We start from the raw sequence: 27,753 nt of genomic DNA on the forward strand, positions 1-27,753 counted from the left end.
AAGAGTACCAGGCACTAAATTAAAGAACAGGACATCAAGGGTTATAATCTCCGGATTATTACCTGTACCATGTGCAAACTGGCATACAGATAAGAAGATTAGGGAGGTGAACACGTGACTGATGGAGAGGCGATAGTAAAACAGGTTCCAATGTATGGGACACTGGAACCAGTATTGGACAGGAAGGAACTGCACTGTTGAGACAGGCTCCACCTGAACTGGGCTGAGACAAGGGTCTTAGCGAAAAGGAAAAATAGAGCGGTCACACGGACTTTAAACGAGCAAATGGGGGTGGGCTTGGTGGAAAAGGTAGTATAAATAATAGTTCTAAATCAAACTAAAGGGAAGACAGTAGGGTAACAGTCAGAAATTGTGTTTTAGGCACTACAGGTAAAAGGAAAACGAAAAGATATGAAGTAATTAAACCAGGAGAGAGAAATAAGAAATGTGTGAGTAAAACATTACAACAGAAGGACAGGTTAGGTTCTGTAGCCCAAATAAGCCTTCTTTATACAAACACAAAGAGTATAAAGGACAAACTGAATAAACTGCAGGTGCAAATTCAACTTGGAGGGTATGACAAGGTAGCTATTACTAAGACATTGCTGCAAGACGGTCAGGACTAAGAACTAAATATACCAGATTATAAGGTCTACAGGAAAGATAGGGAAAATGGTAGAGGAGGAGGAGGAGTAGCCTTAGTGATTAAGGATGAAATCACTTCAATGGTAAGAGAGGATAAGACAAGAGGCAAGTAGGCATTGGAGACTTTATGGGTAAAATTAAGAAATAGAAAAGGACTTAAGACTGGAGTGAAAGTTGTGTTTAAGCCCTTGGTCGCATCTGTGAAGTAGTAGATTGCATAAATGTAGAGATTAGACAAGCATGCAGTAAAAGAATATAGATCGGGATTATAAAGGAATATAGACTCGCACATGTCAGAAAGGGAGTGAATTACTTGAGTATGTTTAGGATAGTTTTCTGCAGTAATATATCCTAGAACCAACAAAAGCGCAGGTCAGTATTACATTCAGTAATGAGGAATGAGCCAAATTTAGTTAACAGCCTAACGGCGTGTGAAATTTATCTAATAGCAACCATAATACGATCGAGTTTAACGTAGTGTTTGAAAGGAAGAAATGCAAAACAACTTCTTGGATTTTGGGTTTAGGTAAGGCTGACGTTAATGGGTGTTCAAGAAAGAATTCAGTACAGAACCAGTTTATACCCCTAAAGGGCAAGAGTTCTACTTGCCAAAGAAACAGCTATAGATAACTAAAGATGTAAGAGACAAAATAAAACAAAGATAAAGCATACAAAGGTGCAAAAAATAGCACAGACTCTGGCGACTGGGAAAGGTACAAAGAACAGCAAAAGGTGTTTAAACAGATAGTAAGAGCTATATAAAAGGAGTATGAAAAGAAACTTGCAAGGGATATCTAAATCAACACAAAAAATTTTTACAATTATATTAGGAAGAATGAATGGCCAGGAGCAGTGTGGGCCCCTTGAAAACTGTTAATGGTAATATTGTCAATGAAAATCAGGAAATGGCAGACATATCGAATAATTACTTTGTGTCAGTACTTACAGTAATTACTTAGCAGTGGAAGAGATCAGCGTGCAAAACATTCCAAGGAAACTATTAGTGAATCAGGGACAGTGATTCACCAAAATTAACATAAGCAAAATAATAGTAATGAAGAAAATACTGGCACCAAAGAGTGACAAATTCCCAGGGCCAGCTGGTTTTAAAGGAAGTAGGTGAAAACATTGCAGATACCTTAACTGTAATCTTCCAAAGTTCTCTTGATTCTGGAACCATTTATTAAGATTGGAAAATTGCACGTCATTCCACTATTTAAGAAAGGTGACGGAGGCAAACCAGGGAATTATAGACCAGTTCGCTTACCATCTGTTGTCAGGAAATTGCTAGATTCTATAATTGAGGATAGGGTGACTGAGCATCTTGAAAAATTTCAGCTGATCAGAGCCAGCATGGATTTGTAAAGAGATGATGCCTGATGAATCTGATTGAATATTTTGAAGGAGTAACTGAAGTAGTGGGCAGTCCATGCATATTACTTACATGGACTTCCAGAGCATTTGATAAAGTCTCTCATAAGAGATTGTTAGCTCAAGTTGAAGCTCATGGATTGAAGGGAAGTTATTGACCTGGTTTGGAAATTGACTGAGCGGATGGAGATAGCAGGGATAATAAGCAGGTCCTTTAATTGGCAGAATATGATGAGTGGTGTCCCGCAAGAAACTGTGTTGGAGCCTTAACTACTTATCGTGTTTATTAACTATTTAGATGATGGGATAGAGAGCCGCATATCCAAACTTGCCGATGACACAAAGATAGGTAACACTGTAAGCACGAAGCTTAAAAGGACAAAGAGATATTGATAGATTAAGTGAATAGGCGAAACTGTGGCAAATGGATTTCAATGTAAGCAAATTGAGGTCATCCACTTTGGACCAAAAAAGACAGAATGGGGTACTTTCTAAATGGTGAAAAGCTAGAAACAATTAAAGTCCAGGGAGACTTGGGGGTCCAGGTACATAAATCATTAAATGTCACAAACAGGTACAGAAAATAATCAAAAAGGCTAATGGAATATTGGCCATTATATCTAGAAGGATAGAATATAAAGGGGGTGAATGTCATGCTTCACCTAGACAAATCCCTGGTTAGATCACACCTGGAGTTCTGTGAGCAGTTCCGGGCACCACGCCTTTGGAGGGAGTGCAGCGTAGAATTACCAGAATGATAACTGAACGCCAGGGTTAAATTAAGAGGAGAGATTACATAAACTAGGGTTTTATTCCCTGGAATTTAGAAGGTTAAGGGGTAATTTGATTAAAATTTTCAAGATATTGAGGGGAACAAATAGGTTAGATACAGATAGTGCAGATAGCGTAACTGTTTCTGCTGGTTGGGCAGTCTAGCACGAGCGGGCATGGTCTAAAAATTAGAGCCATATCTTTCATAGAAACATAGAAAATAGGAGCAGGAGTAGGCCATTCGGCCCTTTGAGCCTGCTCCGCCATTCATTATGATCATGGCTGAACATCCAACTCAGTAGCCTGTTCCCACTTTCGCCCCATACCCTTTGATCCCTTTAGACCCAAGAGCTATATCTAGCTCCTTCTTGAAAACATACAATGTTTTGGCCTCAACTGCTTTCTGTGGTAGCGAATTCCACAGGCTCACCACTCTCTGGGTGAAGAAATTTCTCCTTATCTCAGTCCTGAAAGGTTTACCTTGTATCCTTAGACTATGACCCCTAGTTCTGGACTCCCCCACCATCAGGAACATCCTTCCTGCATCTACCTTGTCAAGTCCTGTTAGAATTTTATAGGTTTCTATGAGATTCCCCCTCACTCTTCTGAACTCCAGCGAGTTCAATTTCAGGAGTGAAATTAAAATACTTCCACACACAAAGGGTGGTAGAAGTTTGGAACTCTCTTCTGCAAATGGAAATTGATGACAGATCAATTGTTAATTTAAATCTGAGATTGATACCGTTGGTTAACCAAAATCTACTAAGGGCTATGGGGCAAAGGCTGGTATATGGATTTAGGCCGCAGATCAGAAATTATCTTACTGAATGGCAGAACGGGCTTGAGGGGTTACATAACCTACTCCTGTTCCTTTAATATCCAGCACCATGAAGTAATGGGATACGGATTCATTCCTGCAATGCCTTTGTTAACCTACCCACCTCTATTGTGTTACATGGCATCGAAGGAATGCTGCAGGGCAAGGTCAGAATGGAAGGGGGGAAAAAAGGCTCTCAAAACAAAAATCACTTTGAATTTGTCAGCTAACTGGCACTCCTCCCCTCCAGTCTCCATCCTCTCTCTCCATTACAGCTTTTCTTGTCTGTCCATTTCCTTTGAGCTTTCCACTCTCCTTTTGCTCCTAGGCTATAAGCACACCATCTTACACATTGTTCCTTCCTGACTCCATACTCACTGTGTTGAAATCAAGATTCACTGAACCATCGCACACTCTTAACTCATTTGGCACAGTGGCATAGGGCGGCACAGTGGCGCAGTGGTTAACACTGCAGCCTCACAGCTCCAGCGACCCGGGTTCAGTTCTGGGTACTGCCTGTGCAGAGTTTGCAAGTTCTCCCTGTGACCGTGTGGGTTTTCGCCGGGTGCTCCGGTTTCCTCCCACAGCCAAAGACTTGCAGGTTGATAGGTAAATTGGCCATTGTAAATTGCCCCTAGTGTAGATAGGTGGTAGGAGAATTGAGGGAAGGTGGGGATATGGTTGAGAATATGGGATTAATGTAGGATTAGTATAAGTGGGTGGTTATTGGTCGGCACAGACTCAGTGGGCCGAAGGGCCTGTTTCAGTGCTGTCTCTCTCTCTATGACCTCAAATTCTCCTAGCTCCCACAATCTACAGGCTTTAAAACTCCAAGCTTAATCACTATTTCTTTCCTGCTCTTCACTCAACCTTGCTGGGTGTCCTGCACTCTGGGACTTGGCCTTTCAACTAGATTTCTCAATTAAGACAGAGGCACCCTTTATGGATTTAGCTTGCTCAACTGCAGAATCAGCTTTCAATATTTAAGACCACGTGCATGGAACCAGAGTGTGTAATTAACTATTATTAGGCTTTGCATAAAGCCTGGTAGAGATACAATTCTTAGCTTTAGATTGTGCTGAGACTGGAATTTCCTTTCAGAAAGAATTAAGCTCTATTCATTGTCTGTGGAACCCACCAAAGGAGATAAGAAAAATTGACAGTCCTTTATTTAGAGTGTTTCTTCACTACTTGAACTTCCTACGACATGTTATTAGACTGAACAAGCACAGACCACTGACTTTGGCACTGGCACATGTCACACTAATGCCGGGCAATCAAAAGAAACAGGTACATGCAGAATCAACTGTGGCGTGTAGAAGTGAGGCCAGTATGTGGTCAAGGTATTAAGGGATATGGAGAGGGGCAGGAAAGTGGGATGCTAACATATTAAGTAGGGTCAATGGACCAAATGGCTTATTCCTGATCATATAGCTCTTGGTAGCTTAGCTGGTTAAAGCAATTTATTCCTCCACCTCCATCAGGCAGTGAGTACATACGAACATACGAATTACGAGCAGTAGACCACTTGGCCCCTCAAGCCTGCTCCGCCATTCAATAAGATCATGACTGATTTGATTGTAATCTCAACTCCACATTTCCGCCTATCCCCAATTACCTTCCACCCACCCCCTTGCTTATCAAGAATCTATCTACCTCTGCCTTAAAAATATTCAAAGACTCTGCTTTCACCACCTTTTGAGGAAGAGAATTCCAAAGACGCACGACCCTCTGAGAGAAAAAATGTCTCCTCATCTCTGTCTTAAATGGGTGACCCCTTATTTTTAAACAGAGACCCCTAGTTCTAGATTCTCCCACAAGAGGAAACATCCTTTCCACATCCACCCTGTCAAGACCCCTCAGGATCTTAAATGTTTCAATCAGGTCACCCCTTACTCTTCTAAATTCCACTGGATACAAGCCTAGCCTTCCAGCTTTTCCTCTTATGACAACCCGCCCACTCCAGGTATTTGTCTAGTAAACCTTCTCTGAACTGCTTCCAACACGTTTACATCCTTCCTAAAATAAGGAGAACAACACTATACACAGTACTCCAGATGTAGTCTCACCAATGCCCTGTATAACTGAAGCATAACCTCCCTACTTTTGTATTCAATTCCCCTTGCAATAAACAATAACATTCTATTAGCTTTCCTAATTACTTGCTGTACCTGCATACTAACCTTTTGCAATTCATGCACTAGGACATCCAGATCCCTCTGTATCTCAGAGTTCTGCAATCTCTCACCATTTTGATAATATGCATCTTTTTTATTCTTCCTGCCAAAATGGACAATTACACATTTTCCTACATTATACTTCATTTGCCAGATCTTTGCTCACTCACTTAACCTATCTATATCCCTTTGTAGACTCCTTATGTCCTCTTCACAACTTATTTTCCTACCTACCTGTGTGTCATCAGCAAGTTTAGCAACCATAACTTCAGTACCTTCATCCAAATCATTTCTATTGTTACGACCGAGGTGGAGGAGTGCACTGTTTATTCTAGTTCCATTTCTCCATGGGTCACAACATATATTTAAATTTTTTCCCACTTACTGATACTGAATCAAAGATTCTCTATTTTTATCCCAGAATAAGACACGCCAACCAGGTTTCTTTAATAAATAACAAAATTATCAGTTTATTATAAAACAAGTCTTAACCAGGAGTGAAGTTAAGCATAAACACACCGATTGAAATATTGAAGTTCCCTTTTTACATTAGCCCCTCACACTCAGACACACATATACAGGGTTAACCGGAAAAAAAGGGATTTTGTTTTTAGAGCTCTATTACAGACAAAAAAACCCACTTGGGCTGAATACTTCCTTATTCAAGAAACAGCAGATGAGATATGCTGTGTTCCAAAACTGGCATACAGTCTGGCCTCCGAGTACACCTAGGTGGATCACTGGGATCTTTTAGAACAGTTCTTTTCTGGCGGCGTTGAGAATTAATTTAGCAGGCTTTTCTTCAAAGACAGGAGATGAGATGAGTTGACAAAGTGGACTTCTCAGGGTCTTTTAGAGAGGTGCTGGAAAGCTGAGCTGAGTTGTAGTCTTCTCTCCTTCCTTGGGAATTCTCTTCTCTCCTTGCAAGTTATCTCCCTTTTTATACAGTTCAACCCCAACTCAAAACAATTCAAAAGTGAAACCGACAACAGGAGGTCAACCTTTTGACCTCCATCAATCTTGACCTGTCACTTCTTTGTAAACAACTTCTCCAGGTGTCCAAAGGTCTCTGTTGTTTAATGAGTTGGAAGTCAGATGGTTTCCCAGAAAGGCTTGCTGTTGTTGCCAGAAGTCAGGTGGTTTCCCAGAAAGGTTTGTTTTCCTCACAAGACCTCTCAGTGTCCCTTTTAAAAAACATTTCCAGAGACTGTTTTTCAAAGTCAAGTGGCCTTTACATGACCCCCTTTGAAAACCCCAAAGTTTAAAATTTCTTCAATCTTTCAAAAATGGATCTTCAAAAAATATATTTAACAAAACACAGAGGCTCTTTCATAACAACACAAATTATAAAACATTGAAGCCTCAGCACTGATCCCTGTACCACTCATTACATCTTGCCAACCAGAAAATGACCCATTTATGCCTACTGTCTGTTTCCTGTTTGCTAGCCAATCTTTTATCCATGCCAATATGTTACCCCGAGACTATGAGTTCTTATTTTCCGCAATAACCTTTGATATAGCACCCTATCAAATGCCTTCTGGAAATCTAAGTACAGTACATCCACCGGTTCCCCTTTATCCACAGCAAATATTATGTCTTCAAACAGCTCCAATAAATTGGTTAAACATGATTTTCCTTTCTCAAAACCATGTTGTCTCTGCCTGATTACCTTAGCTGAGCCACACTGACAATCCCAGGCTCAATCCCTCTGCCCGTGCTGAATTAACCAATCTCAGCTAAGGGTTTTTTAAAAATTCTTTCATGGCAAGTGGGCGACACTGTCAAGGCCAGCATTTGTTGCCCATCCCTAATTTTCCTTGACAACTGAGTGGCTTGTTCAGCCATTTCAGAGGGCAGTTAAGAGTCAACCACATTGCTGTGGGTCTGGAATCACATGTAGGCCAGACCAGGTAAGGACGGCAGATTTCCTTCCCTAAAGGACATTAGTGAACCTGATGGGTTTTTACGACAATCTATGGTAGTTTCATGGCACCATTATGCAAACTAGCTTTCAATTACAGATTTTTTTGGTCATGGAGGTGGAGGAATAAATTGACTCGGGTTCCCATTGTGGTTATTATTTAAAAAATTATTCATTCATGCCCTGTTGGTCAGTATTTATTGCCCATCCCTAAATGTCCTCAAGAAGGTGATGGTGCTCTTGAATACAACTGAGAGGCTTGCTAGGCTATTTCAGAGAGCAGTTAAGAGTCAACAATTGCAGTGGGTCTGGAGTCACATGTAGGCCAAACTGGGAATGGGCATCACTGGATTCACAATCCAGAGGGCTAAGCTAATGCCCTTGGGACATGGGTTCAAATCCCACCATGGCAGCTGGTAGAATTTAAATTCAACTAATTAATACATTAAAATAATTAATAAAAATCTAGAACATTATGACAAAATCTGGTAGTTTCATGATCACCATTACTGAGACAAGCTTTTTATTCCAGATTTACTTAATTAATTTAATTTAAATTCCCCAAAAGCAGATTTGAACTCATGGCTCTGAACATCAGTCTTGGCCTATGGATTATTTGTTCAGTAATATAAATATTATGCTACCATACCACCTACTGTTATCCCTTATCCAGCAACTAATGTCAGAAACATGGATGTGGATGTCAGGTAGCAGAGTATGGGGTTTGGCTGAAAAAAAACAACCCTCCTTTGGGTCGAAGGCTAGTAAAATAAAAATCCATTGCGCACATATTATTAGAGAAACTCTTGCCCCTCAGATTATACAAATATTCTTGAGTGTGCAGTAATGCTGTTTAGTGTCATTGTGGTTGCAGGTGGTTGTGTTCCCATGCATCTGCTGCCCTTGTTCTTCTAGGTGGTAGAGGTCACGGGTTTGGAAGGTGCTGTCGAAGGAGCCTTGCTGCGTTGCAGCAGTGCATCTTGTAGATGGTACACACTGCCGTTGTGCGACAGTGGTGAAAGCAGTGAATGTTGAAGGTGTTGAAGGTGGTGAATGGGGGGCCAGTCAAGCAGGCTACTTTGTCTTGGATGGTGTTGAGCTTCTTGAGTGTTGTTGGAGCTGCACCCTTCCAGGCAAATGGAGAGTATTCCATCACACTCCTGAGTTGTGCCTTGTAGATGGTGGACAGGCTTTGGGGAGTCAGGAGGTGAGTTACTCGCCGCAGAATTCCCAGCCTCTGACCTGCTCTTGTAGCCACAGCATTTATATGGCTGGTCCAGTTTAGTTTCTGGTCAATGGTAGCCCCTAGGATGTTGATAGCGGGGAATTCAGTGATGGTAATGCCATTGAACATCAAGGGAAGATGGTTAGATTCTCTCTTGTTGGGGATGGTAATTGCCTGGCACTTGTGTGGTGCGAATGTTACTTGCCACTTATCAGCCCAAGCCTGGATGTCGTTCAGGTCTTGCTGTATATGGACATGGGCTGCTTCAGTATCTGAGGAGTTACGAATGGTGCTGAACATTGTGCAATCATCAGAGAACATCCACACTTCTGACCTTATGATGCAGGGAAGGTCATTGATGAAGCAGCTGAAGATGGTTGGGTCTAGGACAGTACCCTGAGGAACTCCTGCAGTGATGTCCTGGGATTGATGTGATTGACCTCCAACAACCACAACCATCTTCCTTTGTGCTAGGTATGATTCCAATCAGCTCCTTGATTCCCATTGACTGCAGTTTTGCTCGGGTTCCTTGATGCCATACTCGGTCAAATGCAGCCTTGATGTCAAGGTCAGTCACTCTCACCTTACCTCTGGAGTTCAGCTCTTTTATCCATGTTTGAACCAAGGCTGTAATGAGGTCAGAAGCTGAGTGGCTCTGGCAGAACCCAAACTGAGCGTTACTGAGCAGGTTATTGCTGAGCAAGTTCCGCTTGATAGCACTGTTAATGACACCTTCCATCACTTTGTTGTTGATTGAGAGTAGACTGATAGGGCAGTAATTGGCCGGATTGGATTTGTCCTGTTTCTTGTGAACAATACTGGATTCAAAGCAGAGAAAGGGTAGTGTAATCTTGATGTTCTTTCTCTCGGTGTCTTTCACATTCTTGGTTGATATGGAATCATGCAGCATTTGTTGGAGTAACTGTGACACCTAATGGCGGGAGACTGGTAGCGTACAAACTCAAAGAACCATTATAACATGAATTGAACAAAAACAAAATAAGGCAGATGCTGGGTATCTGAAATATAAACAGAAAATGCTGGAAATACTCAGCAGGTCAGGCATCTTCTGTGGGGAGAGAAAGAGAATTAACATTTCAGGTCGATGACCTTTTCATCCTTCCAGTTCTGACGAAAGGTAATCGACCTGAAAGGTTAACTGTTTCTATCCTCACAGATGCTGACTAACTTGTTGAGTACTTTCAACGTTTTCTGTTTTTACGCACTGTGAATTGTGCAGACTAATATGATAATTTCTGCAGTTGGAAGCTCAGAATACCACCAGTTGATCAGACCCAAGGCATAGTAAACACTAGTCTGCGCAGATGGTTCTGGGTCTCAGGCTGGAGCTGGGTAGGAGCCCCTTTTAGTTTAGGGCTCTCTACAAGGCACCTTTGCTAGTGCTCTAAGCCACTCACCTTCGGGGAAATCGGAAGGGCCTTGGAGGTCTGAAAGGAAAACACAGAAAGAGGTAAAGTTAAACATACATACTGTCATGCAGGCCCCCACCTACCAAGAATGAGGGATATTAATTTCACCACATGAACATTAATTTTAAACTGTTACTGGAGTAGAGAAAGAACTGGTTAAAAAAAACCCACAATGGATCCTTGGCTGGAGAGACATTTTGCATATTAACAGACAGTGCTTGGAAAGGACAAAGGGGCTACTCCCTGCTCCAATTTAATCCACAATGGACTTTTGATTACCAGACGTTGAGGGTGGAAGAGCTCACATTCCAGGTTAACTGCTAAAATGGCCAAATACACAAACAGACGTGGTCAGACCAGTTTAGTCACATGACTAACTGGCTATTGGAGGGTTTTTTTGAACTTCCCACAGAGAATTTGAACTCAGAAAGCTGTTTGCTCCTGGACTGAAAAGACCTCTCCTGGCTGGCTCACCACAGCCTCTCCTGTCTGCTCCCATCTCTTTCTCACCAGCTTTAGGATCCATTGAAGACACAGGAACCCCCAAGAGAGAAAAGTCTCCTACAGTGAACAAGGTTTAAGAAGAATACTGGACCCCAACAAAAAGCAAGCATTACTTACAAACAAGAACTACCTACAAAAGGACTACAGTGAGCTCAAAGCACAGTAACAAGAAACTCTTCTAATATTGCCTCAAATCTCTCCACTTTATTTTTTTTCTGCTCTTTTCTGTCTCAATTTGCGTGTGCGTATCGTGTATGCATGCTAGTGTGGGGCACGGCGTGCATCCGTAGGCATTAACAAAATTACAGTTTAAGTTTTAACAAATTTCACTTTTCTTCTTTAAATCTAAGAAAGCCCGTTTGTGCTCATTTCTTTGCCACTCCAGGCGCTGCTTCACAAACCACTGACCACCTCCAGGCGCTTACCTTTCGAGACAAGGAGGCCAAAGAAGAAGAATACTTTGCCTTATAATTGGAAAGTGGTGAACAAGGGTTCACCAAGGGGGAGCTCAAAACACGGTGTGTTTAAAATTAAACCCTGTTACAGTAAGAGCAGGTGAAGGCTGAAAGGGACCCCTAGACACCTTTCTCACCTAGTCATAACAATGCAAAAAGAGCATTCTTTATTTTAAATAAAAAACATTTCCCCACTTCCTTGGCCCTCCCCACATTTCACCCCAGGCAGGCGAGGCCAGGCCAACAATCTACATCCAGGCCTCTGAAAGTTACTGTTAGTAGATGGCTGACAGGGATCCCAGGGGAACTCTCTCTCCAATCTTCCTCTGTCCTTATGGGAAGTGTTTGGGTTCACATGGCATCAACCCTCTGAAACACCACTTAACATCTGTGACTCTGCCAGATCGATAATACAGGGTGACATACAAATCAGATCTCCATTGCTCAAAACCAGCATCCCAGTGACACTACAAATATTACAACAACTTGCATTTATATAGCACATTCAACATACTGAAATGTCCCAAATCACTTCACAGAGGCAACTATCAGACAAAAGTTGGCACCGAGCCACATAGACAGTTTTTCAGGTTGGTGACCAAATACTGGTTAAAGAGGTAGGAATTAAGGAGGGTTGTAAAGGAAGAGAGAAAGGCAAAGAGGTTTAGGAAGGGAATTCCAGAACCAAATGGTGAACTGAAGAAAGCAAATGTGGGTAGGAAAGTATTATTGTCACATGCTCGATGGCTCAGTTGCTAAATGCACCTCGTGGTATTGTACTGAGCTATAAAGGTCAGGAGGCTCATGAGTTACACCACTGGTCTGTGTTGAGATAGTTATCTCAGATGGGGTAGAGATGGGGGGTCAACATTGTCTGAGTAAAGAGAAAGGGAAGGATATCGCAACATGAATGTTGTGTCAAGTGTGGACAATGCTCTCTCGCTACCCCCCTCCAACTCATCCCGACCCATCCCAAATGTTCACTGCCTGGACTCCCACATGAAAATGACCACTCGAGTGACCTGCTCCCATAAAACCAAACCCCATAGGAGACACTTGTTTTAGCAGAGAAACATAGCAGTGATTGAAAAAAAAGCTTTGGTATTTTTGTCCCCCCTCAGTGAGATTATATTTGCAGTTTGGGAATAGTGCAATTTACCATCTGCTCTTACAAGCAGCAATAATTGTTAAATAAATTTCCAACAGCCTCCAAATCCTCTCGTGTACTCTGTAGTCTATAGTGTGGCTCAGCAGGCACCAACAAAAAATATGAGACAATCTTCATCTCAGCTGTACAAACAGAGAGAATCAAAACCCAGCTTGTCTAAAAGAGAAACTGCTGCCTTCACCTCCCCACTTCAAACACTTGCGCTATTGCAGATTTTATTCACTGCTGCTCATTATGACTGCAGTCAAACCTGAACCAGAGATAGTGGTGGTTCGTTCTGTTGCTGCCTTACAGAGTATGTTATGGGCTAGCAAATAAAAACACAAAACCTGTAAAAATTCCTACATGAATGCTGTGCGATGTATTACGAGGGTGAGGCTAGCTGGTACACTGCACTGGGAACTGAGCACTACAGTTGTCATTAGTGTCTGCAGCAAAGAAGCTAAAACAGTCAATCCAATTTCCACTCTCTTTCCCCACCTCCCCAAAAAAATGTTCTTCTTCTTGGCAAGGTGCTGCGTCACACTGGGCCATCGTTCCACAGGTGCTGACAGCCATCTCATTACATTGTCCAAGTGTCTATTCTTCATATGTGACCAGACAGTAAGTGTTGGCCAGGCTATTCCACTGTGTAAGGAATTCTTAGCTGAGTATGATCCCATCCTTTCCCTCCATAGCTCGAGTCACTGGATAGCAATCAAGACCTGGTATCCAGGCTCTCTTTCTTTTTGCAGCCAACAGCAGCCTCCCACACCCAAAAGCAACTAACTCCATTTCATTTTTTCCTCTCTTTCCTCTTCCCCCACTCCACCTCAGCTAAGGAACAGACCCTTGAGCCAGTTCCAATGTGATCATGGTTGATCTGTATCCTAACTCCATCCAGCTACCTTGACTCCATTTCCCTTCATACCCCGGCGAGCAATAAGTTTATCACGCACATATTTTAAATTATTAATTGAGCTATCAACAACTGCTTTTTGTGGGAGAGAGTTCCATACTTCAACCACTGCTTGTGTGAAGAAATGTTACCTAATCTCTCTCCTGAATGGCTTGCTGTCATTTTAAGGTTATACTTCCTTGTCCTAGATCCCCACACCAGTGGAAAAAGTTTCTCTCTCTACTCTATCGATTTCTTTCAAAACCCTAAAAATCTCAAATCAAATTGTCCCTTAACCTTTGTCATTCCAAAGGTTATACTCCTAGTTTATGTAATCTCTCCTCATAATTTAACCCTTAAAGCCTTGGGAATTTTCTGGTGAATCTGCATTGTACACCTTTCAAGGCTAATATATCCATTTTAAAATGCAGTGCCTAGAACTATACAGAGTACTCCAGATATGGTCTAAGCAAGTCATTATACAGAAGTAACAAAATTTCCTTTCCTTTATATTCTAGCTCCCTATTTCATTAGTCCTTCTGATTATTTTTTACATTTTAGTGATCTGTGTACATGGACCCCGAAATCTCTGCACCTCCAAAATTAGTGGTGCCAGTTCCAGGGCCTCCACGAAACATTCTGTAACCAGCTGTTATGAAAGCAGCACTGGGAGCTCCCTCGTGTAGGGAATTGCCTGCTCTGCACTTGATTCTGCCTTGAAGACATAACCTTAAAATTAGAGCTAGGCCATTCAGGATGACATCAGGAAGTACTACTTCACACAAAGGATAGTGCAAATCTGGAACTCTCCCCCAAAAAGCTGCTGAGGCAGGTGAGCCAACTCACAATGTCAAAACTGATATGAATAGATCTTTTTGTAAGGACAGGTTATTAAAGATTACAGAACCAAGGCAGAGAAATGGAGTTAAGAATACAGTTCAGCCATGATCTAACTGAATGGCAGAACAAGCTTGAGGGATAGAATGGCTTACTCCTGTTCCTATGTTAAGCTGGTAGTGACTATTGAGATAGAGCAGGAGCCAGCACTCAGTCCCTATGTCACAGGGGTTGGGCGAGAGGTAATAGCAAAAGAAGGGAATATCAGAGTAAATACGGTCACTCCAGGCTGCTCCTTGCCAGTGACTTGCTGTCTGGGTGGGAGCAAGCTGTGCGCCTCCAACCTCAGCTGCAGAGTTATGCAGTCAATGGGGCCCAAGAGGATTCAAATTGAAAGGAAGGAGGTGGAAGCTTCCTCAAACAAAAGGCCCATAAAATCGCAAGCCACCCAGAAATATGAGCTCCATGGAAGTATAAGAAATGCTGTAATTGAGAACAGATGGAGCTGTGAAGAAACAAAGACCTCAACGGAACTAGGCTACAATCCACTCATCAATTTAGATCTTCAATCTTACTTTTATTATTCAAATTATTCATACTGCCTGTTGGATCTTGCTGTGCACAAATTGACTGCCACACTTCAAAATAAAGTACTTCACTGGCTGCAAAGTGCTTTGGAACATTTTGTGACAGGCACTATATGAATGCAAGACCTTTCTTTTTGGTATAAATAGAAAACCTAATGAGATGAGGTACAGGCACACACCAGGGATGACAGGGACTGCAATGTTCCCTAATCCAAGGGATGGCCTTGTTGCTGATACTTGATTTCCAATGGTCCATTGGTTTCAAAGGCTCAACTGCAGCATCCTCGCTGCTGCTCGAGCAGAGTAGTAATTGAATCTGGGACCTTCCTGGCCTATACTCACTCAACAGAACGTGTGGATGACTCTGACACAATGGAGCAGCTAGTACAAAGAGCGTGATGCTAGCTCCAAGGCTTAGCAACTCTGGCAAGTTTGCTTGAAGGGTGCTGTTAGGTGGTTGCAACCAATGCAACGAGATCCAGTGGCATGAGCATTTAACTAAACCCAAGATAGAAGCTGCTTTTAGTAGGAGGAATGTAGAGGTTTATAGCACAGGAGAAGACCATTCAGCCCATCGTGTCAGGACAATGGACGCAGTACTTAAGAGTCCTGCATTCAACATAAAGGGGGTGACTTGAACCTCTTCTGCAGCCGTGAGAAAGAAAGACAGATTCAGGACATCCCAAAGTGCTTTACAGCCAATTAAGTATTTTTGCAGTGTCGTTACTGTAATCTAGGAAATGCACTGTCAATTTGTGCACAAGATCCCACTAACAGCAATGTGAGGTGTATGAAAGTGGTTCCAAAAGCAGACTCAGAATCTTGGCCAGCAAAAGACTACAACGCGAAGAAAGTTACTGAACTCTTTTGAAAAAACAGAACAGGACGATTTCACCAGTTATTCCTCATTAATGGCCCACAATTGGACCTATTACAAGCAACAAGTTAAAGTTTTCTGCCTTGACCCCAGAGGCCAGTGCAAGCCATATCGAGCCCTGTGGTCTGTGCAGATCTTAATCTTTACCAAAAGCAAGAATTTAAGGAAAGATTTATTTTCTGAAAGACAACCACATTCCTATGTCCAATGCAATTAGTTTAATTTAAATGGTCTGAGAAGGGAGGTGGAACAGCTATCAAATCTCCTCAGGCACTTTCACCCTGTCCTGGGGTTTATGTTTTGAAACATACCTTATGAATACTGTGAAATATGGCAGTCACTTCAAAGTGGCTGTTTAATTGATGCTGCTATCTGAGCAATGCAATAATGAGCAAGTGAATCTCAGTGATTGATTGTTACAGACAAGTGGACAAATACCATCAGGAGGAGCAGGCACAGCTGCTGCCTCACTCGCACAGCTGCCTCAGCATGCACCAGTCTGGACCCACTGCACCAAACTGTCAGACCAGGGAATGGTCAAATCCACTTTTCTCCTCACAGACACTACTACATGGAGGGAAGTGGTACTTCAGTACAGCCATGACCCACTGCCCTTTCATCCATGTCCCTCAGTAGACTCACTGTTCTATTGAGGTGTGGGTCTCAATTCTTATGGGGGGGGGGGGGGGGGGTGGAGGGCAGGAGTGGCAGTGGGAAAGATAGAGAACAAATCCAACAAAAATATCAAAGTTGCTTTAAGGCAGTGGTTTCAAAACTTTTCTGTTTCTGGAGACACCCTGTAAACACCGACACACTCCTCGAATCCTCCTGTAAACACCGACACACTCCTCGAATCCTCCAGTAAACACCGACACACTCCTCGAATCCTCCTGTAAACACCGACACACTCCTCGAATCCTCCTGTAAACACCGACACACTCCTCGAATCCTCCAGTAAACACCGACACACTCCCAGGAGTCCCTGTAAACACCGACACACTCCTTGAATCCTCCTGTAAACACCGACACACTCCCAGGAGTCCCTGTAAACACCGACACACTCCTCGAATCCTCCTGTAAACACCGACACACTCCTCGAATCCTCCTGTAAACACCGACACACTCCTCGAATCCTCCAGTAAACACCGACACACTCCCAGGAGTCCCTGTAAACACCGACACACTCCTCGAATCCTCCTGTAAACACCGACACACTCCCAGGAGTCCCTGTAAACACCGACACACTCCTCGAATCCTCCTGTAAACACCGACACACTCCTCGAATCCTCCAGTAAACACCGACACACTCCCAGGAGTCCCTGTAAACACCGACACACTCCTCGAATCCTCCTGTAAACACCGACACACTCCTCGAATCCTCCAGTAAACACCGACACACTCCTCGAATCCTCCAGTAAACACCGACACAATCCCAGGAGTCCCTGTAAACACCGACACACTCCTCGAATCCTCCTGTAAACACCGACACACTCCCAGGAGTCCCTGTAAACACCGACACACTCCTGGAATCCTCCAGTAAACACCGACACACTCCCGGAATCCTCCGGTAAGTACTGACACACTCCCAGGGACCCCCTGTAAATACTGACACACTCCCAGGGACCCCCTGCCAGTACTGACACACTCCCAGGAATCCTTGTCAATACAGACACACTCCCAGGAATCCCTGTAAATACTGACACACACTCCCAGGGATCTCTGTAAATACTGACACACTCCCAGGGACCTCCTGTAAATACTGACACACACTCCCAGGGATCCCATATAAATACTGACACACTCCCAAGGAACCCCCTGTAAATACTGACACACTCCCAGGGAACCCCCTGTAAATACTGACACACTCCCAGGGAGCCCCCTGTAAATACTGACACACTCCCCGTGGACCCCCTGTAACTACTGACACACTCCCAGGGACCTCCTGTAAATACTGACACACTCCCAGGAATCCCTGTAACTACTGACCCACTCCCACAGACCCACCTGTAAATACTGACACACTCCCACAGACCCACCTGTAAATACTCACACACTCCCAGAGACCCACCTGTAAATACTGACACACTCCCACAGACCCACCTGTAAATACTCACACACTCCCAGAGACCCTCCTGTAAATACTGACACACACCCACAGACCCACCTGTAAATACTGACACACTCCCACAGACCCACCTGTAAATACTCACACACTCCCACAGACCCACCTGTAAATACTCACACACTCCCAGAGACCCTCCTGTAAATACTGACACACACCCACAGACCCCCCTGTAAATACTGACACACTCCCACAGACCCCTTGTAAATACACACACAATCCCAGGGACCCTCCTGTAAATACTGACACACTCCCACAGACCCCCCTGTAAATACTGACACACTCCCACAGACCCCCTGTAAATACTGACACACTCCCAGAGACCCTCCTGTAAATACTGACACACTCCCACGGACCTCCTGTAAATATTGACACATCCCAGGAATCCCTGTAAATACTGACACACTCCCACGGACCCACTGTAAATACTGACACACTCCCACAGACCCCCCTGTAAATACTGACACACTCCCAGAGACCCTCCTGTAAATACAGACACACTCCCAGGGACCTCCTGTAAATACTGACACTCCCAGGAATCCCTGTAAATACTGACACACTCCCACGGACCTCCTGTAAATACTGACACACTCCCAGGGACCCCCTGTAGATACTGACACATCCCAGGAATCCCTGTAAATACTGACACACTCCCACGGACCTCCTGTAAATACTGACACACTCCCACGGACCTCCTGTAAATACTGACACACTCCCACGGACCCCCTGTAAATACAGTGTGTTATGATGGGAAACGTTCATACTCTATCCACCTGTGAAAACCACGAGAGAGAATAATAGATTATGCCATTCTGAGCAAGTATTGAGTCTGGAGAGCATGTTGAACTGTGTAACAGTAAAACAATGATGAGCATAGGCCTGTCACTGCGGGGAACATTTCAATGATGTTTTTCAACCTACACTTGTTTAACTAGGATGGTGGGAGAATGATGCCCATGTGCTAGCTCCCAGAACTATCCTGCTGAAGCCAGGCAGCTCCCTTATTCGAGTAAATACTGACAGACACCTGGGGATCCCCTGAAAACACTAACACAGTCCCGGAACCCCCCTGTAAATACTGACACACACTTGGGGGTCCCCATAAAACGCAGACACTTTCCCAGAGGGTCGCATCTGTGAAATAAGGGAGATATGTTTAGCATGTTAACTGTGAGGGGCTTTTTTGTGATTCAAGCTCGATAAGTGTCTCCCAAATTCACAGTTGTCATTTGCTAAGCTCAAAGCTGGGCTTCAACCAAAAATGCCCTCTGGGTGTGTGTTTGTGTTTTTTTTATTCCTTCATGGGATGTGGGCGTCGCTGGCTAGGCCAGAATTTATTGCCCATCCCTAATTGCCTTTGAGAAGGTGGTGGTGAGCTGCCTTCTTGATCCGCTGCAGTCCATGTGAGGTAGGTATATCCATAGTGCTGTTAGGAAGGGAGTTCTAGGACTTTGACCCAGTGACAGTGAAAGAAAGGTGACATAGTTCCAAGTCAGGATGGTGTGTGGCTTGGAGGGGAACTTGAGGTGTTCCCATGCATTTGCTGCCCTGGTCCCCCTAGTCGGTAGAGGTCGCGGGTGTGGAAGGTGCTGTCTAAGGAGCCTTGGTGAGTTGCTGCAGTGCATCTTGTAGATGGTACACACTGCTGCCACTGTGCGTCGGTGGTGGAGGGAGTGAATGTTTGTAGCTGGGGTGCGAATCAAGTGGGCTGCTTTGTCCTGGATGGTGTCGCACTTCTTGAGTGTTGTTGGAGCTGCACCCATCCAGGCAAGTGGAGAGTATTCCATCACACTCCTGACTTGTGCCTTGTAGATAATGGACGGGGTTTGGGGATTCAGGAGGTGAGTTACTCCTGCAGGATTCCAAGCCGCTGACCTGCTCTTGTAGCCACGGTATTTATATGGCTGGCCCAGTTCAGTTTCTGATCAATGGTAGCCCCTAGGATGTTGATGGTGGGGGATTTAGCGATCGCCATAGTTTACGGCTGCCGCTGAAATCAGCGGTGGCAATGTAAAATCCTGGCCAGATCATCAGCAGTGACAGGCCTATTCCCATCATTACTTTACTCTACTGTTACACAGTTCAACATACTCTCCAGACCCAATACACGCTCAGAATGTAATAATCTATTATTCTCTCCAATGGTTTTCACAGGTGGATAGAGTATGAACGTTTCCCATCATAACACATTACTGAAATGCAAAGCAGGTTAGCTAGTAAGTATCTGAGCCATACAGACCTAAAAGATTATATGCTCCATCGCTAGTGTGTGCCAAGTTTTTTTTAATGCTTTCACCGGATGTGGGCATCACTGGCAATGTCAGCATTTATTGCCCATCCCTAATTGCCCTTGAGAAGGTGGTGATGAGCTGCCTTCTTGAACCACTGCAGTCCATATGCTGTAGGTACACCCAAAATGCTTTTAGGAAGGGAAGTGAGCCAATCTCTGCTCGGGAGGGGAGGTCAGTAGAAGTAAAAACAGAAAGCGCTGGAAATACTCAGCAGGACTGGCAGCATCTGTGGAGAGAGAAACAGAGCTAACATTTCAGGTCTCTGACCTTTCATCAGAACTGGCAAAGGTTAGAAATATACCAGGCTTTGAGCAAGTGGAAAGTGGGAGGGTGGAAGAAGAACAAAAGGGAAGGAGTGTGACAGGGCAGAGGGCAGGAGAGATTAAATGACAAAGATGTCATGGAACAAAGGCAAAGGGAGTGCTAATAGTTGTGTTAAAAGACAAAGCATTATTCCAGAGAGAGTGTTAATGACAGAATAATGAATAGCCCTGCCCAAAAGTAAAAACCTGAAAAACAAGTTTAAGACAGGCACGTGGTTAAAAAATAAAATGAAATAAAAATGGCAGTCATGCTCTGAAATTGTTGAATTCAATGTTGAGTCCAGAAGGCTGTAGAGTGCCTAATCGTAAGATGAGGTGCTGTTCCTCAAGTTTGCGTTGAGGTTCACTGGAACACTGCAGCAGGCCAAGGACAGACATATTGACATGGGAGTAGGGTGGTGAATTAAAGTGGCAAGTAACTGGAAGCTCGGGGTCATGCTTGCGGACTGAGTGGAGGTGTTCCGCAAAGTGGTCACCCATTCTGCATTTGGACTCCACAGTGCAGAGGTGACTGCATTGTGACCAGGGAATACAGTATATTAAATAGAAAGTAATTCGCTGCTTCACCAGAAAGGAGTGTTTGGGGACTTGGATAGTGAGGAGAGAGGAGATAAACGGGCAGGCTTAAGGAGAGACAGGAACAGCAGCTCAAAGTTCCTGGTTACAGGGTTTTCAAACACAATAGGGAGGGGGATAAGAGAGGAGGGGGAGCAGCAATTTTGGTCAAAGAAACGATTACAGCTGTGAGGAGGGATGATATGGTGGAAGGTTCATCAAATGAGGCCATATGGATTGAGCTAAGGAACAAAAAAGGGGCAATCACACTGCTGGTAGTGTACTATGGACCCCTCAACAGTCAGAGGGAGGTAGAAGAGCAGATATGTGGCAAATCTCTGAGAAGTGGGCGGCACAATGGCGCAGTGGTTAGCACCGCAGCCTCACAGCTCCAGGGACCCGGGTTTGATTCTGGGTACTGCCTGTGCGGAGTTTGCAAGTTCTCCTGTGTCTGCGTGGGTTTTCGCCGGGTGCTCCGGTTTCCTCCCACATCCAAAAGACTTGCAGGTGATAGGTAAATTGGATGTTGTAAATTGCCCCTAGTGTTGGGAGGTGATAGGGAATATGGGATTACTGTAGGGTTAGTATAAATGGGTGGTTGTTGGTCGGCACAGACTCGGTGGGCCGAAGGGCCTGTTTCAGTGCTGTATCTCGAAATAAAATAAATAAAAGTGCAAGAAAAATAGGGCAGTAATGGTAGGGGATTTTAACTACCCCAACATTAACTGGATAGTTTTAGTGTGAAAAGAATTGAGAGAGCAGAATTCTTGAGGTGGATTTAGGAGAACTTTTTTGGCCAGTATGTAGCAAGACCAACAAGAGAGGGTGTCGTGTAAGAGCAAAATACTGCAGGTGTTGGAAATCTGAAATAAAAACAAGAAATGTTTGGAAATACTCAGCAGGTCTGGCAGCATCTGTGGAGAGAGAAGCAGAGTTAACATTTCAGGTCAGTGACCCTTTATCAGAACTGACAAATATTAGAAATGTAATAGGTTTTAAGCAAGTAAAGTGGGGGTGGGGCAATAGAAAACAAAAGAGAAAGTGTTGATAGGACAAGGTAACAGAGAATAGCTGGCCGGAAGGTCATGGAAAAAAGGCAAATAGTATGTTAATGTTGTGGTGAAAGACAAAGCTTTAGTACAGAGAGGGTGTTAATTGACAGTAAAATGAACAGCCCTGGCCCCAAGCACAATTCAGAAATGTTAACTCTGCTTCTCTCGCCACAGATGCTGCCAGACCTGCTGAGTATTTCCAGCATTTCTTGTATATTATATAACAGAGGGTGCAGTTTTAGAATTAGTTTTACGAAATGAAGACGGGCAGGTGGAAGGAGTGCAGGAATCCCCTGTGGCTATCCACCTCTCTAACAAGTATACTGTTTTGGATACTGTTGGGGGGGATGGCCTATCAGGGGAAAACAACAGCAGCAGCCAGAGCAGTGGCACCACGACTGGCACTGTTGTTCAGCAGGGAGGGACAAAGCACAGAAGAGCAATAGTTATAGGGGACTGTATAGTCAGGGGCACAGATAGGCACTTCTATGGATGTGAAAGAGACTCCAAGTTGGTATGTTGCCTCCCTGGTGCCAGGGTCAAGGATGTCTCTGAACGGACAGGGGGCATTCTGAAGGGTGAACAGCCAGAGGTTGTGGGACACATCGGTACCAACGACATAGGCAGGAAGAGTGATGAGGTCCTGCAGGGGGAGTTTAGGGAATTAGGTAGAAAGTTAAAAGACAGGACCTCTAGAGTTGTAATTTCGGGATTACTCCCTGTGCCACGTGAGGCTAGAAATAGGAAGATAGTGCAGCGAGACACGTGGCTGAACAGCTGGTGTAGGAGGAAGGGTTTCAGATATCTGGATCATTGGGATCTCTTCCCGGACAGGTGGGACCTGTACAAGAAGGACGGGTTGCATCTAAACTGGAGGGGCACAAATAACCTGGCTGCGAGGTTTGCTAGCGTCACTCGGGAGGGTTTAAACTAGTGTGGCAGGGGGGTGGGAACCAGAGCAGTAGGACAGCAGGTGAAATAAATGAGGGGGAACGAGTAAATAAGGCCAGTAAGACTGAGAGGAAGAGCAGGCAGGGAGATGTTGCAGAGCACAGCGGGACTGGTGGTCTGAAGTGCATTTGTTTCAATGCCAGAAGTATAACAGGTAAGGCAGATGAACTTAAGCTTGGATTAGTACTTGGAACTATGATGTTGTTGCTATTACAGAGGGAAGGACAGGATTGGCAGCTAAATATTCTGGGATTGAGAAGCTTCAGGCGGGATAGAGGGGGATGTAAAAGGAGAGGGGGAGTTGCATTACTGGTTAAGGAGAATATCACAGCTGTACTGCGGGTGGACACCTCGGAGGGGTCATGCAGCGAGGCAATATGGGTGGAGCTCAGGAATAGGAAGGGTGCAGTCACGATGTTGGGGGTTTACTACAGGCCTCCCAACAGCCAGCGGGAGGTAGAGGAGCAGATATGTAGACAGATTTTGGAAAAATGTAAAGGTAACAGGGTTGTGGTGGTGGGTTGTTTTAACTTCTCCTATATTGACTGGGACTCACTTAGTGCTAGGGGCTTGGATGGGGCAGAATTTGTGAGGAGCATCCAGGAGAACTTCTTGAAACAATATGTAGATAGTCCAACTAGAGATGGGGCCATACTGGACCTGGTATTGGGGAATGAGCCCAGCCAAGTGGTCGAAGTCTCAGTAGGGAACAGTGACCATAATTCCGTAAGTTTTAAGGTACTTGTGGATAAGGATAAGAGTAGTCCTCGGGTGAAGGTGCTAAATTGGGGGAAGGCTAATTATAACAATATTAGGCAGGAACTGAAGAATTTAGATTGGGGGTGGCTGCTTGAGGGTAAATCAACATCTGACATGTGGGAGTCTTTCAAATGTCAGTTGGTTAGAATCCAGGACCGGCATGTTCCTGTGAGGAAGAAGGATAAGTTTGGCTGGAAGGCTGGGAACAGACATCCCTTGAGGAATATAAAGAAAGTAGGAAGGAACTTAAGCAAGGAGTCAGGAGGGCGAAAAGGGGTCATGAAAAGTCATTGGCAAACAGGATTAAGGAAAATCCCAAGGCTTTTTATACGTATATAAAGAGCAAGAGGGTAACCAGGGAAAGGGTCGGCCCACTCAAGGACAGAGGAGGGAATCTATGTGTGGAGCCAGAGGAAATGGGCGAGGTACTAAATGAGTACTTTGCATCAGTATTCACCAAAGAGAAGGTGTTGGTGGATGATGAGCCGAGGGAAGGGAATGTAGATAGTCTGGGTCATGTCGTTAACAAAAAGGAGGAGGTGTTGGGCGTCTTGCAAAGCATTAAGGTAGATAAGTCCCCAGGGCCTGATGGGATCTACCCCAGAATACTGAGGGAGGCAAGGGAAGAAATTGCTGGGGCCTTGACAGAAATCTTTGTATCCTCATTGGCTACAGGTGAGGTCCCAGAGGACTGGAGAATAGCCAATGTTGTTCCTTTGTTTAAGAAGGGTAGCAAGGATAATCCAGGAAATTATAGGCCAGTGAGCTTTACGTCAGTGGTAGGGAAATTATTAGAGAGGATTCTTCGGGACAGGAATAACTCCCATTTGGAAACAAACAAACTTATTAGCGAGAGACAGTATGGTTTTGTGAAGGGGAGGTCGTGACTCACTAACTTGATTGAGTTTTTGAGGAAGTGACAAAGATGATTGATGAAGAAAGGGCAGTGGATGTTGTCTATATGGACTTCAGTAAAGCCTTTGACAAGGTCCCTCATGGCAGACTGGTACAAAAGGTGAAGTCACACGGGATCAGAGGTGAGCTGGCAAGACGGATACAGAACTGGCTCAGTCATAGAAGACAGAGGTTCGCAGTGGAAGGGTGCTTTTCTGAATGGAGGGATGTGACTAGTGGTGTTCCACAGGGATCAGTGCTGGAACCTTTGCTGTTTGTAGTATATATAAATGAGTTGGAGGAAAATGTAGCTGGTCTGATTAGTAAATTTGCGGACGACACAAAGGTTGCTGGAGTTGCGGATAATGATGAGGATTGTCAGAGGATACAGCAGGATATAGATCGGTTGGAGACTTGGGCGGAGAAATGGCAGATGGAGTTTAATCCGAACAAATGTGAGGTAATTCATTTTGGAAGGTCTAATGCAGGTGGGAAGTATACAGTAAATGGCAGAACCCTTAGGAGATTGACAGGCAGAGAGATCTGGGCGTACAGGTCCACAGGTCACTGAAAGTGGCAACGCAGGTGGATAAGGTAGTCAAGAAGGCATACGGCATGCTTGCCTTCATCGGTCGGGGCACAGACTATAAAAATTGGCAAGTCATGCTGCAGCTGCACAGAATCTTAGTTCAGCCACACTTAGAATATTGCGTGCAATTCTGGTCGCCACACTACCAGAAGGATGTGGAGGCTTTGGAGAGGATACAGAAGAGGTTTACCAGGATGTTGCCTGGTCTGGAGGGCATTAGCTATGAGGAGAGGTTGGATAAACTCGGATTGTTTTCACTGGAACGATGGAGGTGGAGGGGCGACATGATAGAGGTTTACAAAGTTATGAGTGGCATGGACAGAGTGGATAGTCAGAAGCTTTTTCCCAGGGTGGAAGAGTCAGTTACTAGGGGACATAGGTTTAAGGTGCGAGGGACAAAGTTTAGAGGGGATGTGCGAGGCAAGTTTTTTTTACACAGAGTGTGGTGAGTGCCTGGAACTTGCTTCCGGGGGAGGCGGTGGAAGCAGGTATGATAGCGACGTTTAAGAGGCATCTTGACAAATACATGAATAGGATGGGATACGGTCCCCGGAAGTGCTGAAGGTTTTAGTTTAGGCATCAAGATTGGCGCAGGCTTGGTGGGCTGAATGGCCTGTTCCTGTGCTGTCCTGTTCTTTGTTTTGTTGTGTGGCAGTGGGAGAGCATTTTGGTGGTAATGATCATAATTCAGTCAGTTTTAACATAATTATGGAAAAGGATAGAGATAGAACAGGAGTTAGAGTTCTCAATTGGGGCAATGCCAATTTTACAAAACTGAGGAGTGATTCAGAGAAAGTGGACTGGAAACAGCTACTTTAAGGTAAATCAGTGTCAGAACAGTGGGAGGCATTCAAATGGGAGATTCAGGGCATTCAGAGTAAACATGTTCCCACAAAGAAAAAGGGTGAGACGGCCAAATCTAGAGCCCCATGGATGTCTAGGAGCATACAGGGTAAGATAAGGCAGAAAAGGAAAGCTGATTTCCGACACCGAGAACTCAATACTACAGAAAGCGGAGAGGAGTATAGAAAGTGAAAGGGTGAAATCAAAAAGGAAATTAGGAAAGCAAAGAGAGAGCATGAAAGAATATTGGCTAGCAAAACTAAGGTGAACCCAAAGTTGTTTTTTCAATACATTAAGAGTAAGAAGATAACTAAGAAGAGAGTAGGGCCCATAAAAGACCAAAAAGGTAACCTATATGTAGGGGCGAAAGATGTTGGTATTGTTCTTAATGAATACTTTGCGTTTGTCTTCAAAAAAGAGGGGGACAATGCAGATATTGTAGTTCAGGAGGAGGAATGTGAAGTGTTGGATGTGATAAACATAGGGAGAGAGGAAGTATTAATGGGATTAGCATCCTTGAAAGTTTATAAATCACCAGGATCAGTTGAAACATACCCCAGGCTGTTGAAAGAAGCAAGAGAGGAATTAGCGGAACGTCTGACCATGTTTTTCCAGTCCTCACTGGATACAGGTGTGGTGCCGGAGGATTGGAGAACTGTAATGTTGTACCTCTGTTTAAAAAGGGAGCGAGGATAGACCGAATAATTACAGGCCAGTCAGTCTAACCTCAGTAGTGGGCAAATTATTGGAATCAATTCTGAGAAACAGGATAAACTGTCACTTATAAAGGCACAGTTTAATTAAGGATAGTCAGCATGGATTTGTTCAGGGAAGATCTTGTTTGGCCAACTTGATCGAATTTTTTGAAGTAACAAGGGAGATAGATGAGGGTAGTGCAGTTGATGTGGTATACATGGATTTTAGCAAAGCTTTTGACAAGGTCCTACGTGGTGGACTGGTTAAAAAAATAAGATCCCATGGGATCCAGGGAAATGCAGCAAGGTGAATACAAAATTGGCTCAGTGGCAGGAAACGTAAGAACATAAGAACTAGGAGCAGGAGTAGGCAATTCAGCCTCTCGAGCCTGCTCTGCCATTCAATACAATCATGGCTGATCTCAACTCCATTCCTGCCCATTCTCCAACACCCTTCAACCCATTTCTAATTAAAAATCTGTCTATCTCCTCCTTAAATTTACTCAATGTCCCGGCATCCACCACACTCAGATTCATGACCCTTTGAGAGAAGTAATTTCTCCTCATCTCTGTTTTAAATATGCTACCCCTTATCCTAAAACTGACTTCTCATTCTAGATTGCCCCACCAGAGGAAACATCCTCTCTACATCTACTTTGTCAATCCCCTTAATCATCTTATATACCTCAATTAGATCTCCTCTCATTCTTCTAAACTCTAGAGAGTAAAGGCCGAAACTGCTCAATTTCTCTTCATAAGACAAGCCCCCCATGTCTGGAATCAATCTGGTGAACCTCCTCTGAACTGCCTCCAATGCAACTACATCCTTTTTCAAGTAAGGGGATCAAAACTGCACGCAATACTCCAGGTGCGGTCTCACTAATGCCTTGTACAGTTGCAGCAACAGTTCCCTACTTTTATACTCTATTCCTTTAGCAATAAATGCCAAAATTCCATTTGCCTTCCTTATTATCTGCTGTACCTGCAAACTAGTTTTCGGCAATTTATGCACGA

The 27,753-nt window shown here is 44.1% G+C and overlaps 1 protein-coding gene across 11 annotated transcripts in view; it reads right to left on the reverse strand.

Annotated features, from left to right (window-relative positions):
* Positions 1-27,753, reverse strand: part of disp1 (dispatched homolog 1 (Drosophila)) — a 567,770-nt gene that overhangs the window by 35,797 nt on the left and 504,220 nt on the right. For 9 of the 11 annotated variants that reach the window (XM_068028051.1, XM_068028054.1, XM_068028063.1 and 6 more), the window contains one exon: positions 10,349-10,378. The exons of the other annotated variants lie outside the window; for them this stretch is intronic. In XM_068028051.1, coding sequence (XP_067884152.1) covers positions 10,349-10,378 — 30 coding nt within the window. The remainder of the gene's footprint in view (positions 1-10,348; positions 10,379-27,753) is intronic. 11 annotated transcript variants of the gene reach the window in all.

Source organism: Heterodontus francisci, chromosome 3 (genome assembly GCF_036365525.1).
Source record: "Heterodontus francisci isolate sHetFra1 chromosome 3, sHetFra1.hap1, whole genome shotgun sequence".
Classification (NCBI taxonomy): Eukaryota; Metazoa; Chordata; class Chondrichthyes; order Heterodontiformes; family Heterodontidae; genus Heterodontus; species Heterodontus francisci.